The 22392-nt window shown below is 40.1% G+C and overlaps 1 protein-coding gene across 1 annotated transcript; it reads right to left on the bottom strand.

The window, feature by feature from the left end:
* Positions 1-18357: 18357 nt before the first annotated feature.
* Positions 18358-21358, bottom strand: LOC113319548 (protein CUP-SHAPED COTYLEDON 3-like). The gene is made up of 3 exons (XM_026567804.1): positions 20927-21358; positions 19110-19375; positions 18358-18991 (listed from the first exon to the last, which is right to left on the bottom strand). Exons 1-3 carry the CDS (start codon positions 21093-21095, stop codon positions 18572-18574), a joined length of 855 nt encoding a protein of 284 aa, XP_026423589.1. The 5' UTR covers positions 21096-21358; the 3' UTR covers positions 18358-18571.
* Between the last annotated feature and the right edge of the window lie 1034 nt (positions 21359-22392).

Raw genomic sequence — 22392 nt, 5'->3', positions numbered from 1 at the left:
ACCATTTGCACAAAAAGTTTCGTCGTGCCGCGGCCGCATGCCACACGCACCAATTAGGGTTTAGACATGCCAAACCCTAATTTGGGCAAAGTTGCTACGCCAACCAAACCAAGTAACGTTTCCCGGAGCGTTGAGATTGATGTTTCCATGCCACATTTGGGTCTAACACCGATGTGAAAAAGTCTAGCGGCGATGGCTACAACAGGCGCTACTTCGTGCCACTGGCATAGAGTTGCGATGCGCCAAACCCTAATTTAGCTAAAAGTTTCCATGCCAACTGGGTCCAGTGACTCTCCTAAGACCTCAAGATTAACTTAGCAACATGGCCAATGTTTCCAAAGCCATATTTGGGTCTAACAATAATATGCCAAAACAGCCGCCACGGCTACGCCACTGACATGCTGTTATGCCATGGCTACGCCAGGCGAAACTATGCCAATGGCGTCACTTTGCTATATGACAAGATATGTCCATAATCAATGGCCATCCTTCCTCATGAGATGCACTCTCAACCGTCCAAGTTCGCTACTGAACTGACAGACTTGTGGCAAGATTCATGCGACCAACTGCCTAAATCTAGTGACCATGACTACGCCAGGCACCACTTACACCACCGTGCCAATGGCATACAAGGACCATGCCAGCCATGCCACATTTCCACTGGTGTACACCAAAACGCCGCTGCGCCATTATCAGGCGCCAACACAAGGTATCCATAATCAACGGCTACTCTTCCTCATGAGATGCAATCTCAGCCATCCAAGTTCGCCACCGAACTGACAGACTTGTGGCAAGTTTTAGGCGGCCAGCCAAGACGTGCCTAATAGCATCACATGCTATTTCCTGCGGCAGGACTCTTGACTTTGACTTGCCACACATAGCAACCTGCTATACGTTTTCCACGAAAACACTCGAGACATCAAACATGTCACAAACTGGGGGATACTCATCAGGGTATTGGTTTGGCGGTTTATAGCGTGCGGCGTGCAATACACATGTTACAAGAAAGTGTCATGAAGAAGGGCGGTTAGTAATGGAAAGAAGTAATGGTGTAAACATTTCCTTCATCATGGAAGCATAAATTTTAACGTTACACGTTACTCCACTCTTCAACCGCTAAATCGTTTCCACTTCCTACGAGATCAAGGTACGTTTTATTACGACTTGTATAAATAGGTTTCATCTATTTCCACCACAACAAGTTTTTGGTCGGCAACAACACAGTATCTAGAAATCAACTGGTAGCTTTCCATTCTGCTAGCCACTTCTACTTTCAGATACAAGTCATAAACAACCGCACCTTCAGAATCAACTATTCTGGTCTCAACACTCTCTTCGCTTCCCTCCCTAAGACCAACCCTTCTCCTTCACTTTGTGACCGAAGCAAGCCTGGAACGACCATTTCTTGGTTTAGGCCAGGATTGTACAGATTTATCTCTCGAATCAAAAGTACTCCCGTGCAGTGCATTGTTTAGGGTTTAGATTCGTTTCTCATCCACACACCCAAATTTACCAAAATCAGCAGAAACGGTTTTCACCCACATAAAATTGGCGACCACAGTGGGAGATTAATCTCTCGGTTGCAATTCCAATCTTAAAAAAGATGGTCGATCTTGGAATAGATTCCACAAGTCCAAGTTCCGTTCAGAACCTGGAGAATGGAGACATCCTTCTTCCCAACGTTATACCTATTGGTGCAACCAATGAAGAAATCCTAAGATTGGTCGAGTTGGCACGAGTCCATGAGATCCTCACAAGGAACATGGACCTGATGAAGGAAGCAATAAACAACACTCAGTTTTCTTGTCAGATTAACGTCAGATTGGAGCGGCTCACCTGTTCCAGAAATTCTAGCGCTGGGGACTGACGCCCCGGATGATCGTCCTCAGATCAACAGTTTCACCACCAACCAGAGGTCGGTGGACCAGAAAGCAGCCTCTTTGGTAGAAAGTTTATGTGAACTTCTACACCTTTCAAAGGATCAGCGAGCAGAGACGTTTGCTGCGATCAAATACCCCTAGACGCACGTTTGGCTCCTTCACAACCAGAGACTTCAAGAATCTCAGGGATGGCACAAAAATGTTGAATCCTTGTCTGAAGTCTGTGCTCCGCCAATGGAGATGCAGACAGAGTATGTGGACGTATCCAACGAGAGCAAAAGGAAATGACCAACACCAAGAATGATCAACACCCGCGGCACCGCAAACTCTACCACCAACACCAACGGCGTAGGAAACATTCCCTCAAGCGTTACATCTCCAATCACCAGATCCAGAGCCGCTGCCGCCACCCCCGATGTTTCTGCAAGTGTGACGCCTCGGTTGTCACCAGAGCTGCCGCCACTCCCCATAAGGACGAGAGATTGGAGGATATAGATAAAGCCAACCCCCTATTACCATTGATGATTTGATGGAAAGACAAGAAGTTCTTGTTAAGGCTCAGACGGACATGGCTTCAACTCAGAAATAGTACCTCAGCAGGACGCACATTCATACATGAGGAGGCCCGTTTTGCTCCCGAACATCCGTTGGAGAGGAATCAGCAATCCAATTTCATCACACGTGAGGATCAGGAACGACTTCTCCAAAATCGAGGCAAAGGAAATCAACAATCCTCCTGAGTTCACAGAGACCCTCTTCCCGTCAGGAGCTGCATGATTTATGGGGACTCCGTCCACAAAATCGAAAGCAGCTGTTTCCAGCCAGAGAAGTCGTTCCTAAACCCCCAACCTCTCCTGCACGATTGATATATGGAACTGGGGACTCCTAACCACTGCTCACTCGAAGGATGTCGAGTTTGACAGCAGTTGATTGACGCGGCCTCGGACTTCAACATTGTAACCGTCAAGACTCTGAGAGTTGCAAGGGAAAATCAAACAGAAGAAACATATTCTTTCCCATGAGGAGAAAACACGACTTGCCGACCAGAACTATTTGAGCCGCTTCAACGCTCGCTCCATAAGCCGCTTCAATGTTCGCTTCAGAAGTCGTTTCAACGTTCGTTCCAGAAGTCGCTTCAACGTTTGCTTCAGAATCCGCTTCAACGTTCGCTCCAGAAGCCGCTTCAACCTTCGCTTCAGAAGCCGTTTCAACGTTCGCTCCAGCACCCGCTTCAACGTTCGTTTCAGGAGCCGTTTCAGTGTCCTCTCCAGGATCCGAAGCCGCTTCAACCACACTCCTCCCTGTCAAGGATCGTAATCGCATCCAACCAAGGTTCATAGTTTTGGCCACCTTTTGTCTCATCCCGCCAAAGCTCATGGTCGTGGGCAGTTTTACTCTCTTACACATCCAGCCAATTCCTTTGCTTCCATGGACACCCATGTAATTCCAGCCGACCTACTTTGTTCCCACGACAACGCAGTCTCTTCTGATCACAACTGGTGCCAAGAACCGTTGCTGCTCGTTTGTTGATACCAGCCAGAGCTTCACCATAGCAACAACCGCTACAAAGAAACATGTAAACCACTTGGGGACTGAGGCTTTACACGGAATCCCTTCACTGTCAAAGCTCAGAAGACACGGTCAACCAAAAAGTCATAGCCACGACAAGGTCATCTACTCTTCAAAGGTGTAACGTAAGGATATCATCACCTCTCTTTCTGGAAGGCGCCTGCAACACTTTACGAGGCCGCGGCGGATCCCAAGCCTACTCAGAGAAAACAATTTCAATAACTAAAAAAAAAGTATGACTGGGGACTGCTCATCGCAGTCCATCCATGACAACAATAAAAAATTCATGAGGTAACTCTAGAGACGCGGCTGAAATATTTTCTTGAAGAAAAAGGGGGAGCCACGATCAACGACTGGCGTGGATTCAAGGTGATACAATCAAAGTAGGCTACACTTGGAGACTGAAGCCTCCTTCGGGTTTAGAAGTTTAAACGCAGTCACCACCTTACCAGCGAATGCAGTAAAAGCACATCTTCCACGAGAAAGTAGGATCAGGATAACTACACATGGAGACTACCAGCATGGGATGCCTTCACTTCCCTCAATCAGGTTATTTCTGATGAGAACATCGTCACTGTCGAAGCTTTACAAGCCGCAAGAATTTCTCAACATGAAGTCATACACGTGCATCAAAGACTCCAAAAGCACGCCGCAGAGATATTCACATATCCGGCCACGCCATCGGATCTATGACCAGACAGAAGTGTAATTGGGGACCCAAAGGATGTCATTTGGAATGAAGATCTTGAGGACTAGATAGCAGCACGTCGACGACGGAATGCCTCTCAGCTCTTCTACTTCACCCAACGGCTCCGTAAGGTTTCGACCATACAAGCTACCACAACATATCATCACCACAATCATAAAGGCAAAGAATAAGCCTTCCAGACACCGGCTCAGCAGTCCAGACACTGAATAACTTAAAGTCAAGGAAGGATCAACAACGCAGCTACACTCTCCAAGATAAGCCCTGACATGATCATTGTCGAGCATATATTACATCCGTCCATCCCAGGAGTGCAATGGAGTTTGGTAAATTTTGAAATCTACTGGAGAGGTCAGATACTCATTCTTCTGGAGTCAGAACCTTATTACACATTCTAGAGAAGATCGATGGTACTGTTGAGTGGATACATGTGCAAAATGGAAAAGAGCACTTACCATGAGTTCCCTTGGCTCGCCTTGCTGCTGATTACAACTACCGGAGATTGCTGTTGTAGTATTAAGATTGCGGTAAATAAGAATTCGTTGCTCGGACTTGAAAAGATTTATAAATAAAAATATATACACAAAAATTTGTCACAGGATCAAGAGATACTGGGACTCAGGATTCCACCATTAATCATTCACAGGATTCATATATTTATTCCTAACAGTTATAGCTCAAATAATAAGGACTCTCATTCTTGCCAAGGTAGATTTTTAGAAGATTAATTGTAATCGAAAGCATGGCATATCAAAAGTACTAAGACCAAGCATAAACCATCAAATGAAATGACAATGAATTAAGAAAAATCTTAAAACGATTAATTATAAGTGCAAGTAGTCAAAAAAAGGAATTAAATATAATTATCATATGCGTGAAATATGGCTTCCTCCATCATCCCAGTATTGGGGTTTAGCTACTCATATTAATCATGTTCTCAAAATACATTTTTATAGCTCAAAAAGTTGATTAAAAGATGAGAAAATGCTAAAACAAAGATTCGCAACAGTTATAAGCGTTACAATTGCGCTGTATAAAACAAAACTGAAGTGTAGCAAAGAGCGATACAAACTCAGCGTTGTAAACAACGACACAAGGAAACTGCTGCTGGTGATGTTGAAGAACGACGCTTCTGGAGCGTCAGTTCTTCGACTTCTTCCTCTCCTCGAGCAGCAGCAGGAAGTTCTTCCTCCTCTCGGCTCCAAATCCTCCCAAATTCTTCTGACCTTTCCCAAACTGTTTTCCTTGTATTTATAGTGAATTGGATCCAAAAATACGACCATTGATTGCATATATTCTCCATTTAATCCAAATATTATCGGCTACCAATAATAACGAAAATTTCCATTTTTAATCCCATGCACGCGTTAACTTTGATCCTGCACGCTCCCAAATGTCTTCTCCACGCCTCAACACTCTTCCAACGCTAGTAGGACTCTTCCATGCACACAAGAACTCCATTTTTGCTCGTGTTACAGTGCACGTGCTCTGTTTTGGGCTCAAGGATCATCACGCGTTTTCCAGCCACTTCTGATCGAACCCACTGCCCATAATGTGTTCCTCATGCCATATCACATCTTCCTACCAAGTTTGAGCGATTGAATCTCCCTAAAACACCTTCATTTTGTTGATTGAAACTCTAACAGTTGAGAACTTCATTTCCCGCCAAAAAAAAGTTTTTGAATTTAAAGAGATGAAGTGCCCCTAATCGTCTGTGAAGTGTAAATAACAAATGCCCAACTGAGGTGCCCCTTAGTAATTGGGTTCCCCTTAACCAAAATGAGAGTCCGAATAACAAATGTCCTCCGGGGATGCCCCGCATAATTTTTCGAGCAGATCTTTCCAAAAACGTTTGTTTCCTAAAAATACATAAAAACACAATATTAGTACAAAAATAAAGTTCCAACAATACGGACATCGAGGACAAATTAGACACAAAAATGTGTCTATCAAATACCCCTAAACTTATTATTTGCTAGTCCTCGAGCAAATATAATATAGAAAGTAAAATGACTACACTTAGCACATGCAGCAAGCCGTTAAACCACTAGGTGGCCCTAGTGGCGGAGTGTTGTCTTCGGAGGATTTACCAGAGGTGTACCCACAAAACCTTTACTCCAGACCCTAGCTATCTACAACGAACCTTGGAAGGCACTAAAGAATCTCCTTGGTTGGCTTACAATCACTGACTACAGGAGGAAGTACCCTGAGGCGAAATTCCAATTGTTGTACACGAGTTTACACTCAAGCATACTAAAATTCATATAAAGTGACAGAGCTCTACTCAGATAGTTTCACTATGGACATCATATTCGGAGTCAAACTAATCATATGGATAGAAAAAGGAGATGGAAATAGAAAAATCTAGATGGTTTTGATGTTAACCAAATGATCGACGTTTCACATATCTGTCTGAAGACCACTGGCAGAATGAACCTATCCTAATGGACTGAGATACCGGTCTGACTAATATCAACACAACTGGCATATACAAGGGAACCAGTGGTCAATAACTTAAATCTAGATCAACAAACTGGCAAATGCAAGGGAACCAGCAGTTGACTAAACAGAACAATAACCGTTTTTTTTTAACTTAACGGCATGAATAGATCTTTTTGATCCAAGCGCATGCTTCTTGTCAGCAGATTACACGATAGTTCCCACGGGTCCTGCATTCCACGCTTGCTTAGGCGACGGAAACAAGGAGAACACATGCATATTGCTATCCAAGTGTTAATACTTATTCCGATTGGTCTAACTGGTCCGGTCTTTTTTTTTTTTAGTAAATCACTCACTCTAATTCACCCTAGCAGTGGTAACGACTTGAAACGTGTGCCCCACCTAATCACTTAGAGAAACATAGTTTAAAATGAAAAATAAAAAAGAAATGAAAAGGACTCAACGAGATATGGTGAAACTATCATGTTATTTCTAACACCTGAGCTCTGTGCTTTTATGAATAGACTCTTTCGATGTTTCCATCTAATCAGATTCGTTCCTCAACTCCTATAACCAAGATGTTCCCATCCACTTAGATTGGTTAGAGAAAACCTTAATAGGCATAAATTTCTAGGCTCTGGAATTTAATAATTGCAACTAAAAAGTTTCTCCCATACCCCCAAACTTAAATCTAACATTGTCCTCAATGTTCTAAAGATGAAACTAAAATCATGAACAAGGAGAAACTGTTACCATTTGAAGCGAAAGAGTTAAGGAAAGATATTACTGTGTTGCATGAGCATGGGATACCTCCCAAGAAGTGCTAAGTTTAAAGTCTTCAGCCAGACTTAGGAAAGGATTAGTCAACTCGAACCATAGAGTAACAGTCGAAATAATTGTGGGTCTTCAAAACTAAATAGAGATGACCAAAGGAAACTGCAATGAACCAAGAAAGTGAACAAGACTAGCATGCCCTTACTTAGTTTCCTGATTAAGAAATTTATATATAATTGTGGTTCAGGTTCAGGTTCTATGAAAGGGTCTAAATAGAAAATTTTCATTGGCTGCGTTTCTTCATAGGTGGGATCCGAATCATTAGGTCCTAGAGTCTGGAAAAACTCAAATATGATCTTAGAAGCGCACAATAATAACCTAAATAACTGAGGATTCTCTAAGTCAATAAGATTTGACTTACATAATTGACCACAATGAGAGTAGTGGTCACTCTTAAGCAAATGTGTCGATTCTAATTTCCTAAAGCATTTAGGTTTAGTCTCACAACTTAATATTCGACACATTTGAAATATAAACGTTCCCACAGTTGGAAGAAAACTATTTGGTGGGAAAACAAAGTCAATCTGGGGATCATAGCCTGGGAAAACCACATCAACCATAGGATGGGTTTCTAACGATTGAACTTCTTCCTTGACATCATTAGGCTCGGGAAAACGAGTATGAAGGTAATCTTGTAAAATGGTCGAGGCACAGATATCAAGTCCTAAGTGTGGGGAGTTTCTGAGAGTTAAAGGTAAGGCACTAGGGAAGTGATAATCACCCCCAAACTTAGAGTTTTCAGTGTCTCTAGATAGACCTCTAATTATTTCTTGAATTTCCGTATCTTCAGATTCCTTAAAATATTCAAGAGATTCTTCTAAGTTATTATCAGGTAGTGCATCTTTACTCATCTCTACGGGCTTATCTTCTTCTTCCAAGACTATTGTTTCTAAGTCACTAGACTCTAAAACAGTATTTTTGAAATGAACCCGTTCCTCTAAACCACTATCGGCTTCGTAATCAAAAGGAAAAACTACATCGTCTAAAACGGTGGTATCCCTAATCAAATCCTCGTCCTTTTGAATAGGTGAATAATCATAAAAATTATTTGGATTTGAACTAGAAATAATATAATCACTATACAGCTCAATTGGATTACTAGACTCCTGATCACTATGCCTACATATTTCACATTCTTCATTACTGCTATCCTCATCATCATAGTACGAAGATGATTGAACCTTATCTAAATAAGTAGTGTCTTTTATTCTAACCTCGTCTTCTAAATTAGGAAAATATTCACTATTTACATCAAGGGTAAAATTGGAAACACTATTTTGGAAGTTTAGATCTTTTAGAGAAGTTCTATTCTGGGTCTCTAACAAAAGCTTTTGGGCCGACTCAGATGAATACCTGACGTAATCTAGGAAATCAGGTAAAGAAAGTTCACTCATTGCATTATTTTCGTCCATAACTAAGTTATTCATTTCAGCGAACTTACGTGTTGTCTCAGCTAACTTACGTGTCGACTCAAGTAAAGAGGAATTAGCAGAATTTTTCTCGTATGACTGATGGTTGTGAGGATAGTGATTGGGCTCACCATGGTATGAACCATAACCTTGAAAAGTTTGGTGTTCCCAACCACTATTCCCACCATGGTAATAAAACTGATGATGTCCATATTCAAACTCAGGTCGATATTCATTGTATTGGCTTCTATCATACCAGCTCGACATTCTTAATTGCAAGGGAATTCTACGCAATCACAAACAAGGCCGACTCGACTCCACCAAAGCAAACCTAAAGATTTCTGGCAAACAAAAAGCATGATGGCTCCACTTAGATTGTTTCTAGACCAGCTTCTATCTCTCGAAGGGGAATTCGTTACAGTTTAAGCAAACCCCTCTGGAATCAATCCGAGTTAAAGTAAGTTGAATCAAGGCGAGGGAAGCTCGGTGGAGCTTTAATACCCAAGGCCTCACCGATATACAAGGTGGCGCAGTCACGCATTCAACTCACAGAAACCATCAAGAACTTCGAAGTATGCTTAAAAGGTGACCAATATCCTTCGAAATTTTTTCCTAATAAGCGTGTTACCCTATTGGTCTCGTTCTAATCAAGTTTTAAGGCTTAGGTTCGCGTTCGGTTTCGTTTTCCTAAGGCGGGCAAGAAGGGAGCGGTAATGAAATCCGAACCCTTATCTTGTCTAGGCCAGGCCTTTCCCTTTACTAGGAAAATAAAGACAGTCCAAATTCGTCCTCAATCAATGAATCACCTTAAGGAATACAGTAACTCGCTTACAGAAGATTCGCGAGTGTTTCGATGGACTTACCTCCCGTACCAGACGGGGGATGAACCATTGAAGTCGACTCGGGCCACGACTCCTATGTCATGTACGAACCCGAGGGGCCGAGACGATATAGTAATCGTCGTCCTTCCCTGCACACAGTTTATATAATTTATTTTTATTTTTTAATAATACCCTTCCGTAGGGTTAAAAAAAGAATAAAGTCCAATTGTTTAAAGTCCAAAGTCCAAAATAAATAAATAAAAAATTACAGTTTTCCTCACACACTCTAAAAAAAATTAAAAATTAAAAATTAAAAATTAAATCCTAAAATTGTCCTTTTTTCTTCTCTTTTCGCTTTTTGCTTTAAGCTTTTTCCTCTCCAAGTCCTTAGTGCTCCACTTCGAACCTGTAAATCAAAGAAAAAAAAGACAAAGTAAAAAGGAACAAATAATAATAAAAAAATATAAACGTAAAAAAAAAAATAAAAAAAAATCTATATACAAGTTCGCGTCGGCGGCGCCATTTTGTTGTAGTATTAAGATTGCGGTAAATAAGAATTCGTTGCTCGGACTTGAAAAGATTTATAAATAAAAATATATACACAAAAATTTGTCACAAGATCAAGAGATACTGGGACTCAGGATTCCACCATTAATCATTCACAGGATTCATATATTTATTCCTAACAGTTATAGCTCAAATAATAAGGACAATCATTCTTGCCAAGGTAGATTTTTAGAAGATTAATTGTAAATCGAAATCATGGAATATCAAAAGTACTTAGACCAAGCATAAACCATCAAATGAAATGACAATGAATTAAGAAAAATCTTAAAACGATTAATTATAAGTGCAAGTAGTCAAAAAAAGGAATTAAATATAATTATCATATGCGTGAAATATGGCTTCCTCCATCGTCCAAGTATTGGGGTTTAGCTACTCATATTAATCATGTTCTCAAAATACATTTTTATAGCTCAAAAAGTTGATTAAAAGATGAGAAAATGCTAAAACAAAGATTCGCAACAGTTATAAGCGTTACAATTGCGCTGTATAAAACAAAACTGAAGTGTATCAAAGAGCGATACAAACTCAGCGTTGTAAACAGCAACACAAGGAAACTGTTGCTGGTGATGTTGAAGAACGACACTTCTAGAGCGTCAGTTCTTCGTCTTCTTCCTCTCCTCGAGCAGCAGGAAGTTCTTCCTCCTCTCGGCTCCAAATCCTCCCAAACTCTTCTGACCTTTCCCAAACTGTTTTGCCTTGTATTTATAGTGAATTGGAGCCAAATATTCGACCATTGATTGCATATATTCTCCATTTAATCCAAATACTATCGGCTGCCAATAATAACGAAAATTTCCATTTTTAATCCCATGCACGCATTAATTTCGATCCTGCACGCTCCCAAATGTCTTCTCCACGCCTCAACACTCTTCCAACGCTAGTAGGACTCTTCCATGCACACAAGAACATTTTTGCTCGTGTTACAGTGCACGTGCTCTGTTTTGGGATCAAGGATCATCACGCGTTTTCCAGCCACTTCTGATCGAACCCACTGCCCATTATGTGTTCCTCATGCCATATCACATCTTCCTACCAAGTTTGAGCGATTGAATCTCCCTAAAACACCTTCATTTTGTTGGTTGAAACTCTAACAGTTGAGAACTTCATTTCCCGCCAAAAAAAAGTTTTTGAATTTAAAGAGATGAAGTGCCCCTAATCGTCTGTGGAGTGTAAATAGCAAATGCCCAACTGAGGTGCCCCTTAGTAATTGGGTTGCCCGTTAACCAAAATGAGAGTCCGAATAATAAATGTCCTCCGGGGATGCCCCGCATAATTTTTCGAGTAGATCTTTCCAAAAATGTTTATTTCCTAAAAATACATAAAAACACAATATTAGTACAAAAATAGAGTTCCAACAATACGGACATTGAGGACAAATTAAACACAAAAATGTGTCCATCAATTGCTTTGTTGTTGTTAATGCTCGCTCTACCACCGCTAAAAAATGACAAAGAGGAGACGGACGCTACAGACAAAAGCACGGAGCCGGACGAGCAACAAAAAACAGAAGAGGGTCGATGCCCCTTTTCATATGAACGGAGTTTCTAGAGTTTGAACAGAAGCAGGATTCCTCCTTGCTCCATGAACGGGAATAAATGACTGGGCGTATCACACTCATGATCCATAGCCGAACAAGTCGTGTGCCAATATCTCCGCTCCATGGCCAAACCAGCAGCGCGCCAACACGAGGAACACCAACCACTCAACCTGCAATGCTCCGTGGTCAGGCCAGCGCCAACGCTCCATGCCACCAGCACTCCGTGGTCAAGCCAGCGCCAACGCTCCGAGCGCCAGCATCAACAATTCGTGGTCGAGATTGCAACACAATCAGCGCTCCGTGGTCGAAGTTGCAGTACCATCATCACCACTCCGTGGTCGAATTAGCAGCGCCATCCACCGTTCCACGGACTGAAGCCAAGTGCCATTTCCACCGTTCCACAAACCAGGAGCCATCAACATCATCTCCATTCTCCAGCTCCACGATCGAGCCAAAGTTTCAACGCAATCTCTACCCGTCCTATGGTCAAGAAAACGACACCGTTTCCACCATCCCATGGACTGAAGCCGTTTCCACCATTCCACGTACTGAAGTCGTTTCCACCATTCCACGGACTGAAGCCATTTCCACCACTCCACGGACTGGAGCCAAATGACATCTCTGCTGATCAGTAACCACAATTCCAGCGCCATCTTCGCTCGTTCCGCGATCAAGCCAGTCATCATCATCATTCTGTAGCTAAGGTTGCAACGCTAGCATTAGCATTCCGCAGCCGAACCTGCATCACCAGCGTTAACGCTCCGTGACCCAATCCAGCAACGCTATCATTACCGCTCCGTGGTTGAAGTTGCAACGCCATCATCACCGCTCCGCGGCCAAAATCACAGCGCCATCATCAATGGTCCGTGGGCGAAATTGCAGTGTCAACATCATCCCCATGGACCAAATTGGCGCCAACGTTCCAGGAAACAAAGCTCTACGGCCAAACCAACGCCAGCACCCTGTGGCCAAGACGGAAATACGCCAAGCCGCCAGCACAAGGATCATAAACTACTCATGCCTCCTGCCAAAGGTTATTCGAATTTTCCTAGCAATCTCTTCATGTCTTGCCCTTTCGATTTTACTCTTGTCTGTCACCATCTCATGCTTACCCCGCAACAATGCCACTCTGACGTGCTAAGCAGGGGACTTAATGTTGATGGTGGTTTTTAGCTTAGGGTTAAAATTGTAAAACCTTGCATATGATGTGATGTTACTCTGCAAGGAAACGGAGCCATGAGTGTTAACCTCTCCACTGGCATATTTATTGAGCCATTCATTATATTTACATGAAATTTATCCAGACTGGCGCATGTAGCAACCATCCCAGATGTTCTGTAAATTTCGGCACCTTGCATATATTCACTTAATATAAGTTTCTTTGAATGATTTATATTCTATGTTCCCCGGCTAAACCCTTAATATTGGTATGGCATGACAATTTTTGTTCGCTCGCAGCAGAGTAGCACAAATTTCCAAATATCAAGGATAAGATCTTTGCATAAGGTATTCAATCAGAAAGCATACTGATCTCTGGCAATGAACTTAAAAGAACTCTGTGTCAACACATAAAATTCAATCGATTACCCTGACTAATTTACAAAAGTTAGGATTTTGCGCCTTGCGCAGTATATCAGACTTTGCTTGTCGAAATCAAGCCTAGGCAAACTAGGTAATTAATCCGCCATAGATTAGTAGATGCAAAATCTTGCCGAGAATCATAAAAAACGGGACCGAAAGATAAAAGCATCGGCAAAGAGAGGCGTGGCCATGCCTTAGGCCAGCTGGCGCCATTTTTCATTGGCCACTCCCCCATCCTAAACCGTCCCTATTTCCCTCGACCAATCAGGTCGCCCCAAACTCGCCACGCGCACATAAGTTATGGTTGGACCCTTACTTGCCGGCCCCACTTCCCATTGACCAATCAGGTCACTCTAAAGCCGCCACAGTCACATTAGAAGTGTACCCACGCCCATGCTTGGCCGGCCCCTCTCCTTCCTACCGACCAATCATGTCACTTTAAAATGCGCCACGAGCACTAGAGGTGTGGCCGCGTTTTATGTTTGGCCGACCCCTTTTCTTGACCAATCAAGTCGCTCTAAACTCGTCACCATACATTAAAGGCCAAATACACCCTGTCGCACCACCATACTAATTGGCAAGCCAAACTCCCCCTGCCACAACAACATATTAATCGGCATGCCAACCTGCCGCAGTAACATGCCAACGCGCCATAAATAGCGTCCTACGTGCTAACCTACCTCATGTTCGGGGCCAACATCATGATAAGCTCAAATTAGGCGTTTCTAGTCGGAAACACGACCCTGCATTAGCCAAAACCCTAATTTGCGGATGCAGCACAAATTATGCCACTTCGGCCCCACAACATGCCATGAGCCGTGTGGGACCCGGGAAGCCCTAAGAATGGCGCCATATCATAGCCACCCACGGCAATCCTTACTCGTGTGGCCGTTTCCACTCTATGGCCTCGCCATAGTTCCTTTGGCATAACTATGGCACCGTTTGCACAAAAAGTGTCGTCATGCCGCGGCCGCATGCCACACACACCAATTAGGGTTTCGACATGCCAAACCCTAATTTGGGCAAATTTGGTACGCCAACCAAACCAAGTAACGTTTCCCGGAGCGTTGGGATTGATGTTTCCACGCCACATTTGGGTCTAACACCGATGTGCCAAAGTCTAGCGGCCATGGCTACGCCAGGCGCTACTTCGTGCCACTGGCATGTGCCAACTATGCCAGCCACGCCACCATGCCACAGTCATGCCGCACGTGCTAAATAGAGTTGTGATGCGCAAACCCTAATTTAGCTAAAAGTTTCCTTGCCAACTGGATCCAGTGACTCTCCTAAGACCTCAAGATTAACTTAGCAACATGGCCAATGTTGCCAGAGCAATATTTGGGTCTAACACCAATATACCAAAACAGCTGCCATGGCTACGCCACTGACATGCTGTTATGCCATGGTTACGTCGGGCGCCACTATGCCAATGGCGTCACTTTGCTATACGACAAGATATGGCCATAATCAATGGCCATCCTTCCTCATGAGATGCAATCTCAGCCGTCCAAGTTCTCCACTGAACTGACAGACTTGTGGCAAGCTTCAGGAGACCAACTGCCTAAATCTAGTGGCCATGACTACGCCATGCACCACTTACACCACCGTGCCACTGGCATACACGGCCATGCCAGCCATGCCACATTGCCACTGGCGTACACCAAAACGCCACTACGCCATTATCAGGCGCCAACACAAGGTAGCCATAATAAATGGCTACCCTTCCTCATGAGATGTAATCTCAGCCATCCAAGTTCGACACCGAACAAACAGACTTGTGGCAAGTTTTAGGCGACCAGCCAAGACGTGCCTAATAGCATCACATGCTATTTTCCTGCGGCAAGACTCTTGACTTTGGCTTGCCACACATATCAACCTGTTACACGTTTTCCACGAAAACACTCGAGACATCAAACATGTCACAAACTGGGGGATACTCATCAGGGTATTGGTCTGGCGGTTTACAGCGTGCGGCGTGCAATACGCGTTACAAGAAAGTGCATGAATAAGGGAGGTTAGTAATGGAAATAAGTAATGGTGTAAACGTTTCCTTCATCATGGAAGCATAAATTCTAACGTTACACGTTACTCCACTCTTCCACCACTCAATCGTTTCCACTTCCTACGAGATCAGGGTACGTTTTATTACGACTTGTATAAAATAGGTTTCACCTATTTCCACCAGAAAACAAGTTTTTGGTCGGCAACTACACAGTATCTAGAAATCACGTGGTAGCTTTCCATTCTGCTAGCCAGTTCTACTTTCAGATACAAGTCATAAACAACCACACCTTCAGAATCAACTATTCTGGTCTCAACACTCTCTTCGCTTCCCTCCCTAAGACCAACCCTTCTCCTTTACTTTGTGGACGAAGCAAGCTTGGAACGACCATTTCTTGGTTTAGGCCAGGATTGTACAGATTGATCTCTCGAATCAAAAGTACTCATGTGCAGTGCATTGTTTAGGGTTTAGATTCGTTTCTCATCCACACACCCAAATTTACCAAAATCACCAGAAACGGTTTTCACCCACAAACAACAGGATTCACCTTCGTATTCCCTTCTATACCATCCTTCCTTATACGGTCCTGAATCTCCTCCATTTGGACATCACTTTGAACAGAATTTAAATTAAGATTGAGACCAGATCCACCAGGCTCAACAGACCCTATGATTGAGAATCACAGATCTGAAGCTTGAATTTTGAAACTCGGAACCGATTTATGAAACGATTCGATCGCCCGATCCACGCTCTCTCTCTCTCCTACTAAGGCTATCTCCCCGTTAATCCCACAACGATGAACGAGAAAAGAAATCTGAAAAACACGTCATAAGAAAGATAAAACCTGTGAAAACATAAAATTCAAACCCACGTCAGCACCACATCAGCAGTGGGCTTGACAGTGGGATTGACCGGTGAGCTGAAAAGAATAATTGTTAATAAAAAGATGGAATCTGATTGACATGATGGAAGATATGGAGGGTAAAAACCAATACTATTTTCATATTTGCTGGTAAATATTTTGTTTAACATTTTAGGGACGTCGTTTATTTTATTTGGCTTCTCTTAAATGTAGCTCACACATTTATTAACCATATCCCATCCAAATAAGTGTTTATGCTAACCAAACAGACCTTTATACTCATTCTAAATAGCCCACAAAATTATATATAGTTATTATACATAGCCCAAAATAATAAAATAATCATTAAATCCCTAAATCAACAACAACAACAAAAAAAAAGAAAAAAAAACTAATTATGTAATTAAATTTATGTGAGATATTTGTCATAGTTAATGTTTTTGAATAAGAATCAATACCCTCAATCAATTTTAGTGTAATCATGATTGAGAAGAAAAATACATCATCTTAGAGATTTTGTTTTATAGATTATGTTTATGGAGTTCTAGGTTAATGGTTGTAGGAAAAGAACAAAACCTTAGTATTGATGTTGTTGAGGAATTTTTTTAAGAGAACAATTAGAATATACACCTAGATCAATTTTAATGTAATCATGATTAAGAAAAAATTCTTTTAGAGAAAAATAGAGTTAAAGTTTATTTTGTTTTGGGGGAAAATAAGAATTAGGGTTTTATAAAAAAATTCAATTTGTGAGAATACTAAAAGAACAATGATAATTAATTTTACGTATGACCAAGAAAAAAGTTAGAGTTTATTTTGATTATGAGTAAGAGGCAGATTTAAGTTTAATTGTTAGTAGGAAATACCTAATAGTCCTAGAAATAATATATTAGGATGAGTCTAGTCCAGTTGACTCAGTCATGTGTCTGTTTAGTCCTTTTTGGAAAAATATATAATAGTTTGGTCTTAGAAATAATGGTTTGGTCCTAGGATGACGTCATGGATGATGTAATTGTCATCTTGTAATGGCACAAATACCCTTGTATTATTCTTTGGTCCTAGAAAATAATGATTTGGTCCTAGGGTGACCACATATATACAAAAATTTCGTAGGAAATATTTCATTCTCAGATTTACTTTCTCTCTCCTCTTTATTTCAGATCTAGTTTTTCTTCTCTCCATTTTTTTTTTCTTTTTCTTTATGCTGTTGTTTTTTTGTTGTCGCAGATAATGAATCTTGATTGAAAGATTAGATCTGCTACTGTGAAGACGACGAAGATGATGAAGACTTCGAGATCTGATGTTGTTGAAGACGGTGATTGATTTATATACTTTTTATAAAGATTTGTTGCTGAAGAAGATGATGAACGATGGAGTTTTTTAGGGGTTTTCTTCTTTACTGGTATTGATGCTGCGATGATGATGTTGAAGTCGATGAAGATGATGAAGGCGATAAAGTTTTTTGCGTTTCTTTTGTCTCTTTTTTGTTTTGCTGCTGCTGTTAAAGATGATGAAAACGATAAATATGATGAAGACGATGAATACGATGCTGCTGCTGTTCAAGACGATGTTGCTGCTGCTTTTGAAGACGTCGAAGAAGATGAAGATGATGATGACGATGATGTTCATTTTTACAAACGAACTCTGTTTTTATCAGGAGTTCATTTCTGGAATGAACTCTGATTTATATAGGTTCTTATCAGGAGTTCATTTCTGGAATGAACTCTGATTTATATAGGTTCTTATCAGGAGTTCATTTCTGGAATGAACTCTGGTTTATATGTTTTTATCAGGAGTTCATTTCTGGAATGAATTCTGGTTTATATAGGTTTTTATCATGAGTTCATTTCTGGAATGAACTCTGGTATCATATAGGTTTTCTGAAAAATTAAGTAGAAATTAACAAGTGTTCATTTTGATGAATGAACTGCTACAATAAGTTGAAATTAACACGGAAGGGTACTTTGGTTCATTTAATATTTTTAAATAATTATGGACCAAATAGCAAAGGCATTTTTCCAAAGGATTAAATAGACACGGGGTCACCTAAAAAGGACCAAACGATTATTTTCCCCAATTGTTAATGAAAAATTAAAACCAAAATTAACATTTATTTGATTTTTCATTTTAACTTTTGACTTTTTATTTTAATTTAAACTTTTTGGGAAATTATTTAGTACAAGCATATTCTATACTTCTTACTTGAATTTACAATATATATATTCCACAATATCAATCTTCTACACTCTAAAACCCTATTATTCTATCTCCAAAACCCAAACAATAACAACACTATATTTATAATGCACAAACTTGATGATAATCTCTTTCGAACGTATGACATGTGAGCATCACTATTATACCTCAATCCACAAAGTTATTATCTTCGAAGTACTTATCACAAAGAAACCCATATTGATCATCACAATTTCTAGGGATAGTCATATTGATCATCGGTATGTTATTATCTTCAGAAGTAAGAAACTCGAGTACTGGTGAGTTAGGATTAAAGTTTGCAGCCGATAAATTTACCAGGGAATTATTTGGATTACTGTTTTCATACTGGTGAAAGTGTGGTATTTCTGATGATGAGAATGATGAGGTAACTAGTTGTTGTTCACCTGGTTGCATGGGTATACTATGATGACAACAATCCATTGCAGATGGTGAAGCCAATAGCTTAGGATAATAAGAAGTAATGCCGAAAATGTTATCCTTTTCGGACCCAATTTCTGTATTTAATTCTCCTTTGCTTTTATGGAATACTCTGCATAGAACCCAATCCTGTAAATCATATACAAACTGTATTTGTTAGGCATCTTTCAATTTCTAGCAAGTAGTATATATGCATGGGCCAATCGATGTCTACGTATATATTGACCAATATGAAGAAAGAACGTACCTTAGGAGGCATATGTTGATTCTCCAACCGAAACTCATGCATGACCCATTCGGTTTTGATGCCATTAGGAGCTCTGTCACGATAAAACACTAACGTCTTTCTCATTCCCACAATTGCGTGGGTAGTTGGATCATACACTGGCTTATCTTTTCCAGTGGCTTTCCAGTACCCAGATGCAGTAGCTCGATTAGTTCGAAAACCAGTCGAATATTTCCTTTCACGATAACTGAAAAAGTACCATTCGGTTGCACCAAGCTTCGCTACGTCTGAAAATTCAAAAAACTAGATATTAGATGGTGATCGATGCCGGTGGTTAATAGCTTCACAGGTTTTCCAGACATTCAAGTCCAACACTAACCAAAACCCAATAATATGTGACTGTACTGTCAGAAATTTACCGACTATTTATCGTTTGAAAGGAACTCGCAGCCTCCATGACTACCAAAAATAAAATAAAAAAGTGAATATGGTCGAGATATTAGATTGTCATCTACTACTAACTGACTGACTGACTGACAGAAGATATACCAACCGTTATAATTGTCATCATTTCATCATTCTATATCTCCATTCTAAGATGTGTCATCATCTATATCTGTATATACAAACTCTTCTTAAATTCACATTTGGTTATGTTGTTTTGGGGTGGGTGTGATGGATGACAAGCCAATTGTATGTATAAATTGTGGGCAGTGGGCACCATTAAAAGAACCTGACTAATTTTGTGTTTCCTAGAAAGTAGGCAACTCGATGATGATATGAAGCAGAAGAGATTTCAAGAATGATGAATAAGAACATGGGATGAAGATGAAGAGTGGGACCCAATTACAGTTTTGGTATGTTCTGTATATAATCAAAACGAATACGGTTTGTAGCGTGACATCGTTTCATCATTATGTATGTTTTTAACTTTTTCCTGTTGTATTTATCTGCATACATTTTGGATTTATCTCGTCTCAAATAATTGGTACCAGACCAATCACTAACTAGTATTCATCTATCTTCTCCTGTCTTCATATACATAAGCCAAATCGATTATAAGTTAGTCTCTCTCTCTCTAAAATCGCCATGGCTTTCATGCTGTGGTATATGAAGATCTTGTGTCTACACGTAGTTAACTCAAGGCTGCATATATAAAAACCAAAACAAATCTCCATGACAACTGATGAGTTTAATTAATTAATTAATTAATTAACTCTGTACTAAGCCATTAAAAATCATTCAACGAAAGAAAGTAAATATAATCTCTATTCTTTCTTGTAATATAACAGATCAAAGAGAATAAGCATGATTGAAGAAGCTAAGTGTTTGAAGGTATATTAATTAGCAATTTCCACATATGATTTTATCTAAATAAACAAGAAAAAAGAAACATGAAATAATAATAAAACAAGGTGGAGGCGAAAAGGTAGGATTGAGCCAGGGTATTTTCCTTTCTTTGATGAAATTTAGTTTGAATTCCTGTTTTGCAAAGTTCATGGTCGGTTGAAGACTTCAAGTCAATGTGTCTGATGTCCAAAAGAACAAATTATTGAGAAAATAATGAAAAGCTAAGAATGTCTTTTTGTCTGAAAACTAGGTTCGATATACATCAAGAGTTTTCTTTTAGTGAAGCAGATAATAATAATAAGCTATTATAGATTTTCATTCGAGAAACAACAAAAGCTAGCTAAAAGAAACCAACAAAAACTATCTTCTTGTAATTCTGTTTTTATACCCTGAAATTGCATTTCTAGAACTCAAATTTGTGCCGAGGGAGAGATAAAGAGATACAGAGAGAGAGAGAGAGAGAGAGAGAGAGAGGCAACTGGCAATACCTGGTAACTGCCAAGGTTCACAAGCATGCAAATCGACTTCCACCATTAACGACGACCCTTTTGATGATCCATTAATCTTTTGGTAAAGATAATGGCAAACTAACTCCTCGTCGTTTGGGTAAAACCTAAACCCTGGTGGCAGTGTTGCTTCGATATCTCTCAACCCCATCTTCTTTTTTTCTCCTACAAAATGAAAACTCTAATAGTGTATATGTTTTTTAGAATCAATCTCCTATATAAGAAATCTTTGTTGGAAGTGAACAAATGGAAACAGGTTATTTGTTGTGCAGAGTTTGAGATCTAGCTACTAGAAAGCCCTAGATTTCTTGGCTCCCTAGCTATATAGCTTGTACTTTTTCTACTTTCTTAAGAGAGAGTACCAAGCAAGTAGATCAAGGAAAGAAGTAGTTATTAGCTGGCTAGGTTATGATAATTGACATTGTAAGTCTCGATCTCATCATAAACCATTATTACTCCATATTTATAGGAATTTAAATTATGTACTTCTTGTATATAAGCTTGATAGAGACTTCAAGAAAATCTATTATCACAAGAATCTTCATCATATCGATTAATCATCCTATATAATTCAACAAGTATGTGCATAAATACCACAATATATGTAATTTACACATTAATCCATTAAGTTTTTAATGATTGACTCATGCTCATAATACATGTTATGCCACATCGATCGCGTGTCGTTATAAACATCTTTGCTAGCTTGTATGTGATTCTTTTTTTGTTCGGATTTATGTTTCCGTTAATCAAGCGACTCCAAAGTTATGGTATTAATAACGCAAAGCCATCGATCTACTATTAGACTATATATTTATCGAATTATCTTAGTCATCAAAACATGTCCCTAGCTAATTACATGATTCATCATTCGGCTAAACTAATCGATCATCAGTTTTTCCTTTGTTATATATACATTATATGTTGTCAGCATATTAGCCCTTCTGATTATATCCAGTGTCAACTCGTAAGTCAGCATATTAGCCCTTTGTATTCATGGAATTGCTTGAGTAGTTCTACAGACAGTGAAAGTTGACAATATAGCTAGTTAGCTGGGGTTTTACGAGAAGAGTCGAATACGTGTAAAAATCTACTTGAATTTCCACGAAGAAATGATTAGCAAAGACCGCGTAAAATACAAACAATTTCCAAAGGTGATTTGATGAGTATAATTAATTAATCTAAGATAATACTCATCACGATTAGTCCAAGCATTATTTGTTCATTTTGTACTTTTTCGTAACTAAGACAATTTAATCTAATTAGATACTCATTTTAACGGCCTAATTAACTACCTAGCATTCTTACCTGCCGAAGATTTTCTTAATTTTTTATTTAATAATTCCATTAAAGTAAGAACCCTTCCAATTAATTACTTATCTTTATCCCGGTTTTTTCTTTTTTTTTTTGAACAAGATCTTTATCCCGGTTGCTCAAGCTGTATCCTT

Source organism: Papaver somniferum, chromosome 10, assembly GCF_003573695.1.
Source record: "Papaver somniferum cultivar HN1 chromosome 10, ASM357369v1, whole genome shotgun sequence".
In the NCBI taxonomy this organism is placed as follows: Eukaryota; Viridiplantae; Streptophyta; class Magnoliopsida; order Ranunculales; family Papaveraceae; genus Papaver; species Papaver somniferum.
Note: the sequence above shows the minus strand (reverse complement) of the source record. Positions and strands in the feature narration are given on the sequence as shown.

Excerpts from the sequence above, each read along its gene's own strand:
- LOC113319548 (XM_026567804.1), bottom strand. The coding sequence starts at position 21,095 with ATGGGGTTGAGAGATATCGAAGCAACACTGCCACCAGGGTTTAGGTTT. Across the intron at positions 19,376-20,926 it reads TGAACCTTGGCAGTTACCAG|ACGTAGCGAAGCTTGGTGCA; the intron begins GTATTGCCAGTT and ends TTGAATTTTCAG. Across the intron at positions 18,992-19,109 it reads ATCAACATATGCCTCCTAAG|GATTGGGTTCTATGCAGAGT; the intron begins GTACGTTCTTTC and ends TATGATTTACAG.